At 44.3% G+C, this 15,054-nt stretch overlaps 1 protein-coding gene and 1 long non-coding RNA gene across 9 annotated transcripts in view; one reads left to right on the top strand and one right to left on the bottom strand.

Annotated features, from left to right (window-relative positions):
• LOC134514087 (ferritin light chain-like) overlaps positions 1–1,959 on the bottom strand; it is a 6,461-nt gene extending 4,502 nt beyond the window's left edge. Inside the window, exon 1 of the mRNA XM_063331357.1 lies at positions 1,400–1,959. Within this exon, the coding sequence (XP_063187427.1) occupies positions 1,400–1,582 (183 nt within the window). The 5' untranslated portion in view covers positions 1,583–1,959. The remainder of the gene's footprint in view (positions 1–1,399) is intronic.
• Positions 1–15,054, top strand: part of LOC134514088 (uncharacterized) — a 24,508-nt gene extending 9,454 nt beyond the window's left edge. For 5 of the 8 annotated variants that reach the window (XR_010070635.1, XR_010070641.1, XR_010070638.1 and 2 more), the window contains 4 exons: positions 373–471; positions 9,810–9,895; positions 12,105–12,200; positions 14,026–15,054. This is a non-coding gene — a long non-coding RNA (uncharacterized LOC134514088). Of the gene's footprint in view, positions 1–372; positions 472–2,322; positions 2,468–9,809; positions 9,896–12,104; positions 12,201–13,057; positions 13,233–14,025 lie in introns of all 8 variants that reach the window. The other 3 variants (XR_010070640.1, XR_010070636.1, XR_010070639.1) reach the window with 3 other exon arrangements.

Raw genomic sequence — 15,054 nt, 5'->3', positions numbered from 1 at the left:
ATCCAGCTGTTGGCTTGTGGCCTGCCTAGGAGGGGGTAAAGAACAAGTATGTGCATTTCATAAGTTTTTCTGCTTCTTATTTTCTTCACCGCTTTCATCTATTACCCTGCTTAAATATTAAATACCTGTGTTTCATCTATGTTGCTCTGTTTAGAAAAAATGCAGAAAAGTTACATACACAAAACAAGTGTATGGTTTTATCTTATATTTTTATGGCCATCTGGGATATCCCAAACCTGTGGCACACATACACGTGTGTGACCCTAAACCATACAAGAGAAAGTACATACTGGAATGTTTTATTAAGAACATTCATTGCAATATTTGCATAATCCTTTTCCTGAAGTCAGTCATTCATGTTTTTGTTGACAGAAGAGTCAAGACTCAGGGTTTTATAACCAGTTCCTCAGCACGAACCTCCTGCCTGACTTCAAGCAGAGCACCAGTTACTGCACCTGCTAAACTGTTAAGGTAAATCTTTTATATCAATCATTAACCATTTAAGATGTTCACATTTATAGGTTTGATTTATCCACAGTCAATTCCTAATTGAGCTTTCTCCACCCCATACAGCTGCCAATCACTAGCGTTATTTTAATCCACATGCTTAACAAGCAGAGGTTTTACTGCATACTTAAGTTTTTATTGGACTAATACTTAACACCAAGCTTGATCAAAGCTTGGGGGTATATTGAATATAGTTTGTGTTGCTTCTCAGTGGATGCTTGGCATAAGAAGGGATGGCATTGATCATTTTGTTTTTTTATTTTAATGGCTTTCTTAAACTATATGTTGTCTTAATATTTGATATATAGCCAGACAATTTTCACAGCTATGTTACATAGTATCAGAGACAAATGTTTTAATTCATGTCCAATGTTCCTGCCTGTGGAGCAAAAACCCCTCAGCCAACAGCAACATCCGCGAACTCTTATTTCATCAGTTAACCACACATGACTATTTTACATACAAAGTTTGTGAAAGAGCCCCCCAAGAGTTATACTCCAAACCTGTCAGCGTCCCTGTTCCTGTCCCTCTTTCCACAGGCACAGCTCTGTTTGTGAATTACTCAAAACACACGAGTGCCCGATTCATCACCCACTTGTTCCAGACCTTGGTCTCTGTTTTTCTCGCCCCGTCACCGGCCGCCCCGGGGTAAGCACCCGGGCAGCGGCGCGGACGCCCGGCCTGCGGGCTCCGGGGGCGCAGAGAGACCCCAAATCCCGCTGGGCCAAGTACCGGGACAGGCACCGCTCTCCCGTCCCCGCCCGACTCCGAAACTCTCCTGAGCGCCGGCGGGACCTGCCCCGCTCCCCGGGCACCTCCTTCGCCGCCGCCCGGGCAGGGCCCTCGGCCGCCTGCCGGGACCTCCGCGCCCGCTCCCGGCCCGCCGCCTTACCAGCGCCTGCAGGCAGTAGGCGAGCTCCAGCAGGGCGCCGGTCACACCGCAGAGGCCTTCCTCCACGGCGGGCGGGAAGCTCTGCCTCACCCGGCTGCCGGTCAGCGGGCGGTGCGCCGGGCAGGCGGGCAGCGTGACGCGAGGCCGCTTGGAGCGCGGCTCAGCCATGACGGGAGCCGCCATGGGGCAGCCGCGTCGCCTCGCCGCGCCGCCTCATATAGCCCGGGCACCTGGGACACACCTTGCCGCGCACGGCGGCGCCGGGCCGCCCCCTCCCCGCCTCCCTCCCGGGGTGCGTGGGGCCGCCCGCCCACGCCTGGGGACGGTAGGGGGGGGCCGCGGCGGCCGCCGCCATTTCGTGCGTGCCCGTTGGGCGCTCCCTGCGCCCGCGGAGCCTCGTCCCTCTGGGCGATCTCCGCCGATACTCGCCGGCCTGCGCGGCGAGCAGCCGGCGGTGGGCCACTCGGCAGGTGCTCACGGCAGCCCACGAAGCACTGCGGCAGGTCGCCTCTCGGCCCTAGCGCTCGTCCCCTCCCTCTGCCAGGCGCCGGTGGCCAGGGCGCCAAGGGCCCGCCGTCATTTCTACAGCTTGCTTGAGGGACGGTTGTCAGGGACGCCCACGCTTAAATATCTCCTTTTCATAGCGAGGGATGTGCGAAAGCGCAGTGTGAGAGTCCAGGCCGGAGCGGCTGATCGTGGCTTGTCATGGGGAGGGAGCAATCAGTAAAAAAATCTTGGGAATTTAACAGTGTATCTACATGTGGCTTGGCTACAGCGTAAATACTATCTTTTTTTGATTTAGACTGGAAAATGTTTATGGTCTGGTCCTATCTGGGCAGATTAAACCACCTTCAGTATTTTAGTAATTTAATAATCATCAGTTTGTGCAGTAACTTAAAAATACAGGTTTCTGACTTTTTCAGCTACTTTACCATATGGATGGAGCCCTGTGTGTTACTGCTTGAGCATTTATTTACCTTCAATAGATTCAAGCCAGTGGAGTGGAAATATGAGTAATCTCGACACCCTTCAAATTTGTTAATTTTCTGTTCAGTGACTTTCTGTTTGGTAAGTTTAATGTTACGTGCCATTCTGTGGAATATTTTTCTAGCAGATCACACCACTCCCCCACAAACCCAGGATGCTAGGGGCAGAATTTTTACTCTGTTGCGCGTTTTAATTGTTATTGGATCTGACTACCTAGAGCAGAGCACACATCATCTGGGAGTAGTCACATAAAGATGTGAGAAAATTGCCCATGAGAAACTTAAGTACTTCTAGTTCAGTGCCTCTATCTGTATGCTATTCAGCCCTCTTTGTTTACTGTAATTGTCCATTTTTTCATTCTTCTAATTCTTCATGCTGTAGTTAAATTAGAAGTTTCACCTTTTAGCTCCTTCCATTACAACTGTCTTTGTTTTAGCCAGTAAAATAGTGTTTTATGATCCCAGAGTAATCCTTTGACAGCCTCACAAGAGGAAGAGCAAGTGTGGTGTCTGTGTGTGTGTATACTTGATGACCTCCTTTCTGTAGACAGTCCAGATAATCTGAAGTGTGAAATGGCAATAGAAAGCAAGTTAGCTAGTGTCTCTGTGGAAAAGTTTGTAGTTGTATTTTGTTAGTTGGGCGTTTATGACAATAATTTTTCATCTTATCAGCTCATAGATGCTTGTATCTGTATTAGTGGTCTCCTGGTCCCTTGGAAGTCAGTATTAAGTTATGCCATTTCAGTGATGGAGAACTAAGACACAGAGACATTTCTTAAGGCCACCTATGATGTATGAGCCTGATCTGAAAACTGACTCTAAATTTCCATAATCTCTGTATGTTCTTTAACACCCTCTTTTTATGAGAACACTGTTAAATTTATTTTGCTTTGTGCTTCATAGAACTCAAGGAAATACCTGTCATTTGTACTGTAATCAAATGTATTGTGGAAAAATTCCATTACAAAGTAATGTAGGGGTTCTTGCTACACAGAATGAGGTAGTGTCACATGCCAGTTGTGTCTGGACTAAGGAAAAGCTCATCTGTTCCAAAAACTTGTGATCTCGAGTCTTGGTTTTCAAGAAATTCTGTATCCTGGGGAACAAGTGCTTTATTCAGTTTCTTAGTTACAGTATTTCAACGTGGCATGGAATAAGTGCAGCTGCATGCTATCAGCTAGGGCTGCTTTTAAGATAGGTTGCTTTTTTTCCCTGCATGCCCTAAACTGAAGGGGAAAGTCTTGCATCTTTCTCCCAGACTGTGTGCTTTAGGAAAGCTACTACCCGCTTGGGGTAGCAATATCTGTATATGACTTTGATACAACAGGTGAATCTGGGTTATTCTCACTAAATCCTGAAGTATGAAGGTACTTTACAGATTTCCTCAATGAACTGATGTTGGGGTGAAGAGGATTGGACACTGAGCGATCTTGACTGAGGGAAAGCAAGAGCAGATAGTTATGTGCAAAAAGGGTGGGTGACATCTGGAAATAGGGTTGGTGACAGGATTGACCCTGTTTATTCCCATAATCTGGGATTATTTAAATGCGCAATGTTAGGCACATGCCTTGATGAAAGATGTCTTTATTAATTTCTATGATTTGATGCAACACATTTTAAAGAGTGTTGAAAGTGTATGGCAAAGTGGGAAGCCAAACAACCACAGCATGGTATACAGAACTGCAATTAAAATTCCAGTAAAATAAGCTCTCTTACACACACTCCCACACCATCTCTTATCCCCTCCTCCTTCCCTCCCTGTTTCTTTTCATTCTTTGGCAAAGTGCAGCAGAGAGGACTGTTGCAGTCAGCAGGCTTTAGAAATCATCTGAAAACATCTCTTCTGCTGAGACTACTTTGCAAACATTTAGTTGTGTTTGGCCATTTCCTACCTTGATTCTCTCTCACTTAAAGCCAGGCTTTTTAAGATGCGCTTTGTAATCTGGAGTTGATATTGCTTGTTCTTTAACCACAGGTAGCAAGAGCTGTGGCTGTTGCTTGTTTCCGGCTACCATCTGTAAGCTTCTTTCTAGCTGTGACGGATTTTTCATGGGCTTAGCAAATAGTGTGTCTAATGCTGCCAAACTTTTTTCTCATGTGATCATTCAGTGCCCATCAATAGCTATGATGAAAACAGAGGGCTATGTGAGGAAAAAGTAAGAAATAAAATGTATGATATGTATGCCTGTGAATTAGGCGCCTTCTTTCATGAGTTTGTTTGTAATTAAGTGAAACCTAAGATCTCTGGCAGGAAATAGAGAATGATTCATATGAACGCCAGTGAATTCACAATTGCTTATATTAGACTTGAAGTCACTTAACCCATTTTTCTATATGCTTTTCTGTTCTGAACAGGTGCTTCATTTCACTATTTTATCTGATCCCACTCTTTTTTATTTCCTTTTTGCATGGAGGAAAAACCAGCAAGACTTCTGGGTTGTTTTGTTGCCTTTTTGCACTGTGTGACTCATTAAGTTAAAAAAGCAGCCTGAAATTTGGGAGGTTACTATTTAAATAAGCATAGAAAAATAACTTTTTTTAGAAAAATAACTTTTTTTAACTCCCTTACAGTAAAAGTAGTCATCAGCAAAACATGAGATGGCCCTGGGGTGACAATAGCACTGTGACCAGGCTGTGATGTGGACATTCTGGAAAATGCTTTTTGCCTGTATGTCACTGGGAAATTGGAAAGGTCCAGTTTGTTGTCGTGCTGTGAAATTGGCATCTTTTAGCGATACAAAAGAAGGCTTTCCCAAAACTAAAAGTTAAAGCCTAATCCCTTTGAAGTCAGTATCTTGTTGGTATCGGAGCAGACAGGAGCCTATTTTTTGGGCTTACAGGTACTGAAAATTACTATACGGTGCTACGGTATCTACATGTATTTTATATATATTCAGTTTACCAAAAGGAGGTATTGCAATGAAATTCTGTTTGTAAAATACTTGTATTAATTTTGATTTGGGAAGTAATTTTGGAAGTGCCTTTTTTTGGCGCTCACCTGGAATACTCTAAAGCGTAGTTTTCCATTGATTTCCTTTTCTAGAGAGTAAAAGATTTTGTTCCACTCATTGATAATTTTGTATTTGCAAAACATTCATTACTGCATTGTTTAAAGCCGTTTGAGATGTTTGAGGATGTTCTTAAGTTGTATTGGAAACAGCCATGTCTTTTTTGTCTTCGTTCAGTTTTTTCAGTAGCCTGATAAATTTGCGACACTTTGTGCCTCTGATGTAACTTTTATCTGGGGCAGTTCAGTTCCATAGGCTTCCTCGACACAGGTCTGCGTGGCACAGATACTGAGAAGTTGGCTCATTTGTCTGTCTTCTTTTGCAATGAACTTCTTCCTTAAGGAACTTTCCAAACACTGGATAATATAAACCATTGTGATATATATAGCGTTCTTTGAAACTTTACTGATTGAAATCTGTCCTTCAAACAGAATATGCCCACAGCGTGTGGGCATGTCTGTGCCATGTCTAAAACAAACCTAGAAGACAAGCTCGTAAGAGTTTCTGAAATACAAGCAAAGCTTATCTTTAACCTTGTGTCACAGAACAGGTATAGAAGGGTTTCTTAATTTTCTTCTCTGCAGTGCTTAAATTAGTTTATCTGTAATTAACACTTGCTTTTACCATGGGACCCTTCCAGTAGCAGAGAGTTTGCTTCAGGTAATGCCGTGAGGAGACAGGCAGCCTCGGCTCAGGGTGCTGCAGGGTCCCGGAGAGGCCCATTGCTCTGCAGCGCAGCAGGGAGCCTCTGTGGCCGCTGTGGCTGATGCTCAGAGCTGCCCTGGGACTTTGATGTTGAGGGCACATCCTGCCTGCATAGGCCCTGCCCTCACCCTCCTGCCAGTCCCCAGGGCGCCCCTCCCTTCTGCCCTCACTCCCTGTAGGCTGTTTCTAGCTGCTGCCACAACCACAGTGCTCAGGCAGACTCATCCTCTCCCTTTGCTCCCCACCCTCCCTTCTGTGGGCCTTCAAGAAAGCTCCATCCCAGCAGCAGCTTTGGGGACTGGGTGTGAGCTCTGCAGTCGAGCCTGGAAGATGTAACTGCATCTCAGCTAACTGCACAGGTAGACTCTTGGCTATGGCTGTTGTCCTGCCGCAGCCTGGTTTCGTTTGACACCTTCAGCTATCCTGTTGCGTCTCAAGTCAAGCTGCATATGGCCATGTTTGTGTGTGTGTGACTGTGTGCATGTGCGTTGACTTCTTAATGCTGGGGCTGCAGGTAAAATTGCACTGTGACCTCTACTAACTTGTGTCTAGGAGCCATATATTACTATTTTACCTTAAAAATGTACCACTCTTTCCAATGCAATTTTAAATGTTGACGATTCACCTGCACTGTGTTGTTCTCCCCGTGTCTTTTTTCCTTATATGTACAGAATTGTTAGGTGTGCCGACTAGGCTCATCTGTGTCTTTAAGACCCTTGCCTCTCTGCCTGCTGGCTGCAGAGGGCCGGCAGCCAGGCTGAGCAAGCTTCAGCCTAGTCAGCAGCATGATATTTGGCCCTTCAGTCTCCATTTCTTCTCTTATAAATACACTTAAGCTGTAAGTGGACTATTAATTTCAAGCAGTACTGGCTGATACTACCCATCTGATTTTTTTAAAGAAGCTGTGCTTAGGAGTAAGTTAGAATAAATTTTCAAGGTTCGTCTGCCTTGCAATTGTTATTTCAAGCCACATTTAAAAAAGCACAGGCCATCAAACGTAAGGCTCATCCTTGCCATCTGTCTGTTGCATCATAAGTCCAGTCACTTATTGCAGGTTGAAGCCACTGGGTCTCAGCACTGGAGCAAATTTAAGGAGATTCTGTGGCATTTCTGAAAACATGTGGCGCACCCCAGGCAACGTGTTGCGTAAGGAGGTTGTGCAATCCCAAACTGCCTAGAGTCTGTCTTAATTTGTATACCTTGCCCTTCTGTTCTACCTTCCTTTCCACAGCTGTGGATAAGAATCTGTACTTACTTTTGGGCGAATGAGAAAATAAGACTTGACATGTTGAAAAAGGCAGTGCCTTGTTTTGTACAGTCTGTGCCATCTGAAATCAGTGACCTTAGGTAATGCCTTCCAGGCAGTGTAAACTTTGGTAGGTGCACTCTGTGCTCCACGTGGCCCTTGAGGGAGCATCAGACTTATATCTTCAAGGTGAGCGTGAGGAAATACACTCTGTACATACTCAGAATATTTGGGCTAGTAGAAGTAAACTACAGGCATGGGATGAAGATCCAGAAACCATTTACTGTCTTGCTGCTGTATGCTACTGATAATCAATGTTCATAGAGTCCCTGCTAGTACCGGGAGCACCTGCTTCTGAAGTACAGGTACTCCTGGGAATTAAATGGTTTGACTGATGCCATTTGCTACTTGGCTTGAGAGAGAAGAAATGAAAGCCACAGATGTGGTGAGAGGTGTGTGAAATGTTTGCAGGTGAAGAGGAAATTATTCTAAATGTTTTAGCTTTGGTATTCACCAAAAAATAATGAATGAACCCTTTTCACAGTTTTTGTTTGAAAAAGAATCCTTTCAAAGTTTAAATGAAACTGCTTGAGAAAAAAAATATGAAAAGGTTCTTTATGTGACTCTTTAATGTGAACATTCATCAGCTAAATGTTTGGTTTAAATTTTGTATTAATATGGATTCAGTGGTGGTGAATCAGACAAAACAGAAGAGGATAATTTCACTCAAACATCATAGACCTTAAAGGCTATGCCAAATTCCGATGAAGTAATTCTTCTAGTTCCAGTCACAAATGACCCTTTATTGCTCCTTTCTGCTCAAAACACCTCTTACAGGCCATCTACATATTATCCTTCGTAGCGTGTCATGATTCCCTAGGGTATCTCTTTCCCTATCATTTTCTTCCCAATTCCATTTTACTGGCTTTAAATACATCATAAAAATCTTACAATGGTAGGTGTTAGATTGTAGTCTGTTTGTGGCAGTACGTCCCAGGCAAAGTCTTTTGTGCCAGTTTTCAAGGATCAAGCAAATTATTTTCAATTTCAGCATCTTTGAGCAGAGCACTTGTTGAATTGGGCATTCTCCTGATTTCATTGGAATTATGAGGTGTAACTCAGAGTGTGTTTGGTTCCTATCACTTAAGGCAGTCAGCACCATTAATTGATAATCTTGGGAAGGTATTTATTCTGGTCTTCAGGACACAGTGGCATTACTCACAGTGATGCAGTGAAATGCTTTACTTTTTGATTTTTAAACCACTAGCTCCAGTTGCTATCTTTTTTATAATTTAGAAATTTCTGTGCTGAGTATTTACAAATTTCACAGAACATTTTGTTCTCTGATTTAAATCCTGCATACCAAGCGCCTGCCTGGGGCACAGACAAAAAAGAGTTAGCTTTGATACTCCAAAACTGGTTGAATAAATCCTGTGCAGCTGGCCTGCGTGAAATGTGCCCAGTGACAGCAAGCCGCAGAGAGGATTCAGAGGGTTAGGAGGAGCTCTGTACCTGTCAGATGCTAGGAGTGTTTTATGGCTTTGACTGTGAAGGGCAGTAACATATAGGTATCCGTACTGTTCAGTATTAAGTGCGCATGTGTTTCCCTCAGGCATATACGTGGACAAAACTGATGCATAAGTGTGCAATATTACCTTCTTTGTATGTTTATATATGCTTTGATGTTTTCCAACTTTGGAGCTGTGGTTAAAGCCTCAAAGAGAATCCATGAGTCTGCAGCAGCTGAGAATATGTTTGTAGCACTGGACGTTCCTGGGTGGTTGTGTCAATGTCTCTTCATTGGTGAGGAAACGGTGTTGTCTAGCCTGTACTGCAGTGTTTGTGGAGGGAAATTCTCGGAGACTTATTTAAATGGGCAAGCCAACACAGTACAATTTACACTTGTGTCTACTTGTGGATGAGATGCCAGTAATTGTTATGGATTGGAGACTATTTTTTCTGCCTGTGCTCTTCTCACCACCAGCTCTGCTCCTTCAATTGTGTCCACTTTGCTTCTTTTTGTAATATAACCCAGCTGAGACATGGTCCCAAGGGAAAAGTGACTTAAACAAATCTAAATCTCAGAAAGTCGTGAATTAAAATGTGTGCAGTTCAGGAAAATAAACTTTGACATACGAAGTTATGAAGGCTGTGACCAGTTCACATGAGCAGCTTTTAGCGAGGTCATGTTTTCCTCTAATAGTGCATAAACAGGAATTTGGAAAGCCTGCTTTTACTCATGTTGTGTGAGCAGTGTGGTTTTTGCAGTGCTCTGTGGTGCTGCCTTTGTGAAGCCAGCTCCATTCTCAGGCTCCAGAGAGCTTCCAGGTTCTCTAGAAGCAGGCACAAGAGTAACTGCAAGGAGTGCGACCAGATTTGTGGAACTGACCTTTGGAGCTCAGAATGGTAGGACTCAGAAAATAAAAAACATAGACACTTTCATTAATTTCATTGATTTGTTCCAGAATGGGATCACCCTTGTTCCTGTTGATGCCTGCTCGTGATCTAGACGCCAGGACTCAAGCAGGACTGAGGGACATGTCAGGCAACAGTAAGATTGTGTTACCTATGTAGAGGAGGATGTTGAAGTCTAATATATGCAGCTTGTGACTTTCAGCTGTTTGGTCTAAAGCAAGGGACAGGAAGGTTTCTTTTCTGCTTTTTTTTAGAGGAAGGTCAGTGCACAGCAAAGAGAGAAGGTGAAAAATCCTTAGGAAAACCAAAAAGAGAAGAAATGCAGCACTGAGAGTGGGCCAAATATTTTACTGATGTATATGAGCATTACTCATATAACTTCAAGAGAGTACATGCTTTAACTGAGCATCTACCAGCTGAGGATTTGGCCCATAATGTTCTTTATAAAGCTCTGATTCCTCCCCAAATAGTTTTTCCCTCCCTCTTCAAAGGGGCACCTGTTGTTGGTGGAGTTGGTGATGATACTGGATTAGTGCACATGCAGTCAGCCTGCTTGGCCTCGGCCCTTTGGACCCAAAATGAACTCCAGCTGCTGTTGCCCGGAGCAGGTGCTTCATCCAGCCCTAGCAGCTGTTTGAATGTACACTGTCATGGCCAAGAGGAGGGGGTGGGTCCCCTGAAGTACCCAGAGGAAGAGCTGATCATCAGGAAGGAAGGAAAAGGGAATGTGCTACAGAGACCTGATTTTTATACCCAGCATTTAGCAGACAAAAGTTGTTCTGGCATTTCCTTGTGGAAATGGGAAATAGTGGCTGTCACTCTGCGTGCACTGAGCCTCCACAGCACCCTGATGGATGGTGGTTCCCAAAATGAGTCTGAGGGACCACTAAAGACCAGCAGGGCCATGAAAAATGGTTGATCTCTAAACTGCCAAGATTGTCAGCTGAAGATAGGATACAGGTACATGGCAGTGTGTGAGAAATATTGAGGGCTGATAGTGTTTCACAGTTGTTCAGTGTCATTGGTCTAAAGCTCCAGTGAGCAGCCCAGCGAAAGTGAGATCAGGCGCGGAACAGTGTACGGGCTAATAGTCTGCTACATATGATAGCTTGGGCCTCACGCTCACACTGCCAAAGCCAGCAGCAAGGGACGAAAACAAAAGCAGAGATCATCAGGGGTTATGAAGCAGCCACAGGGGACAGTGTCAGGGAAATGGAGGGTGAGGAGACAATGTGGGGGCATGCAGAGATGTGGATGGTTGGGAGGCAGCAGCCGGAGTACGAGGAGGGGGCTCAGATAGCCCATGTCAGAGGTAAAGCAGCAGCAGCCCAGGGTTAGAGTGAAGGGACAGGACAAGGATGCAGATTTCTTGGGTTAAGGGAATCACAGCCTTCAAAGGGAAGATGGCAGCTTAGAGTAAGGGCAACACAGACCTGCAGCAGGAGGTACTCTAGGAGTGCCTTGCAGAGCAGGGAGTCTTACAGTGTAAGTTGTTCAAAGTTGTTCCCATTGCTGGCCTCACAACCAGCCCCTTCTATGTCTCTTCCAGCTTGCCTCTAATTTATTCCCCTTGGACTGTTCTCACTGACCTGGGAGAGGTCTCTGTGCAGTCCTGCACTCTCTGATTATTCACATGCTACCAGCAACAGCCCTCCTGGCCTCCCTTTCCATGAGCATCCACTAGTCACTCTTTTGGCTGTCTGTGTGTGCCACTGTCAGCATTAACACCAAATTTAATGTGACTTCTTAGGTTCTTCTCCTCTAACATATATTCACTAAAGTTGCCAGCGGCCTTCCAGTTTCTCTGCTAACCTGCATGTCCGCTTTGTATCCCTACCCTGTGAATGGTTTTGGTTGTATCCCATCAGCCAGGCTTTTCAGTCTGTGTATCTTTGCTGATTGGCCAACCAAGTTCCCACTGAACCTCCACAAATAGGAGTAAATGCGAAGTAAGGACCTTTTCCTGTGTAGCTATAAAAGGATTATTCAGGCCACATTTTGTAACAGCATGGCCTAAGAGTAGGAGAAAAACATGAATATTGGAGGCCTGTCTTTGTCAGGAAATGGGATTTCTGCAGGTGCTCAGTTGCAAATGCTCTGCATGCTTCTAAGGCTTGGCACATGGCATTTCGAAATCCTGATTCAGGATGCAAGAATGTCTCATGACCCCTGCCATGTAAACTGGTGTCTGGCCATGTTTGGAAATCAGCCGTCAATGATGACAGTAGACTAGTATGGGTGAAATGAGCAGCTTGGCTTCAGCACTAAGCAAGACTTGTTAAACATTGTAGATACAGATGTCCAATTCATATTTTGAGTAATGAATATTTTGACCTTTTCTGTAGCAAGTGGTAAGAGGCTGGATCGTCTTTCTTCATCTCCTCGCTGCCTTCACAGGATTTGAAAGTGTGACAAAGTATTTCATCCCTTTACAGAATTAGGTAAGATTGGTAACCATAATTTTGTATAGAATTACATAGAAATACTCTAGACAGCCAAATACGTTGATTTAAGATCATCTATGTGGTGGCAGAGAAATCATTTCCATTTTGTTTATCTTCGTCTTGGAATAGTCAGGTTATCCAGATGACTTCAGTTGTTCGTTCTTTCAGATGAAAAACTACTCCTGCTGGTACAGGCCTGTATAATTTCTGTCCCAATGTAGCTCTTCCATGAGGTAGTTCTCCTATTTGTATTGCTTCTACATGAAAACTAAGGAATTAGAGAAACAGCATCAGAAACTCTACGTGAAGGAAATTCTCAAGGCTGTTAAGAAAATAGATTCATTAGAAATAGCGGGTTTCTGCTCTCATTCTGTGCTCACATCCCTTGGACATTTCACTGTTATACATGGAAAGAAACATCACGCATGACTATTTAAAGTGCGTGATGTACATCTGTGCAAGGGGAGGACATCCTCTGATGTGCCCCTGGTTACTGTCCCTATGTTTTTGCCACTTAAGAGTGATTTACAGTTATTACAGTTCACTCGTGCTGCTGTGGGTTTATCAGCAACAGTTCCCCACTGTCTCCTTATCTGCCCTGTGGCATGGCTGGGTGATACACACACCCATTGCTGCTTCGCTGGTGAGGAAGTGGCAGGCCCTGCCTTCTTCCTCTGTAGTGCTTATCCTCAACTTCCTTGCACTGTGGTATGACTCAAGAAAAAAATGGAAGTGCAACTTTCGACTCCTTTTGGAGTAGTAATTTTTTAAAAAAAAACCCAAACAACTGCCATTCTCAGAGCGGCCTGAGATCTGTATTTAAGCGTGGCAGCACATTTAATTTTGTTTTCCAGAGATTTCTAACCACCTACATGTGGAGAAGAATTTTTTGAAGTGTCTGTCTCTTGCTGATTTAAATGTAACTAGGTACCAGGGAGCTTTGTGGATTCAAGCCATTCTCAAAGGGTGCATGGCAACGTCCAGCGTGCTGTCTGGTGAGGAACAGCAGAGTGAAGCACTCTGGGTGTAGTAAGTCATAACTTATTAATTGCTGGATTAAGACTAAAGAAATAAAGAGCTTTTTAGCAGGCCTCCATGTTTTGGGGATTTGAAGAACAGGGGGTTTTACTGTGTATGAGGCCCATGTTATGCTGAGCGGGAATTCCCAATTCAGGGTCAAAAATACTGAAAGTGCCCTTTTACCATACAGCTGACAATTAGCTTGCTGCCGGTAGGAAAAACAATCGTTAAGTGGTGAGTGAAAGTAGCGTCAGAAACGGACCTTGACAGAGTGGTAAGATACAGTTAGACCGAGTGACATTCTTCACACCTGCTGTGGTGCATAACAGTAGCTGGCTGACTTAACCCGTGGCACTACAAGCAGAGCATTGTGCTGTGACACAGCCTGGACAGCGATTGAATTACACACCGATTAGGTCTTCGGCTTCTCTCTGTTAGTGTGGACAATGAAGAATCAGAGAAGTGGACATGAGAGCTTTAGCAGGCCTTGTGCTCTCGAACGGAGGGGGATTAGTTTGTAAATGGTAAATTGTGTTGGGGCCAAGAGTCGTAAAACTGAGCCCTTGCCCTTCTGCTGCCTCAAAGGCACAGGCTTTGCAGAAAACCCCTTCTCCCCCCTGCTTCTACCGACTGCTGTGACCAGGGGAGGGGTGGACATGTAGAATCTGCTTCTCCTTTTCTCTGCCAAAGAAGGAAGAAGGCACTGGTACATTTGGACAAATTTTGCCCATCACTCTCTCTTACTATCTTTTCTGAGAAAGGGCATGGAATTAAATTAATCAATCTTCTGCCATTTCCACAGGGATGCGGATTGCCTCTCACTGAGGTGCTGCTGGCTGGTTCACTGCCTGGTAAAAGGTGTCTAAGACCTGATTTAACCTGAAGCATACACTTTCTCAGGAGGTCTGCAACAGGGCTGAAGAATTGCAAATGTTGCATCCTTTCCCTCCTGTCATCTGCTTCCACGTGAGTGCAGTATCTGTGCTGTGCTCTCAGCTCACTCACCCTGAAACGCTCCTTGTGATGGAGGTTTGTACTGAGCTGGTACAGAGCGGACTTTGCTTTTGGTGGCAGTATCCCTTGTTACCATGTCATTCATGGAGAAGATGGGTTTATCCTTGCTTTTATTCTGGGACCAACTGCTCTACACACAGGAATCAAAAGTGGCAAATCTTCTATACCCTTTTTTGTTTTTCAGTTGAAGGTCTACATCACATGAACGTCTTTGGGTTTTTTGGAGAGGTAAAGCTTTTTTTAAAAAAAACCAAACCAGGTTGAACCCAAGTTGGATAAACAACTGCATCGTGTGGCTGATACACTGCATTCCCATTCCATCTGGTCTTGTACATCCACTCCCTGTACCTATTAAATGTGATAGCTGTTAGGCGTGAGACCCGGAGATGGGAAGGACTACTTTGCCATGTAGACATTCACCTGATGGCCCCATCCTATTTTCTAGAACCAAAGATTTCACTGTGATAGTGCACATCTTAAAGCATTGCAGGAGATAGGGGGATGTAACTGCACTTGACCTGAGTTTGGATTACTCATATCTCATATCTTCGAGTTTGTTAGTAAATACCGAAGTATACAATCAATGGAAATACAACCTTCTTAATCTGTAACTACAAAAACAAGAAAAGGACAGTCTTGAAAATCCAGCAGTCTTTCAAATCATCTTAAGGCATATTGACCCTGAATCATCACAGTGAAATTCAGCAGGTGTGTTCCTATTAGTGATCTAAGAATGTAGATGGGGTTGAATACACGGAAAACTGTATCTTGTTCCAGTTATCTCTATTACTGCAATAAATGATACTAACTCTCTCTC

This window comes from Chroicocephalus ridibundus, chromosome 4, assembly GCF_963924245.1.
Source record: "Chroicocephalus ridibundus chromosome 4, bChrRid1.1, whole genome shotgun sequence".
NCBI classification, from domain to species: Eukaryota; Metazoa; Chordata; class Aves; order Charadriiformes; family Laridae; genus Chroicocephalus; species Chroicocephalus ridibundus.
The sequence above is the reverse complement of the archived record's forward strand: the minus strand, read 5'-3'. Positions and strand labels throughout refer to the sequence as shown.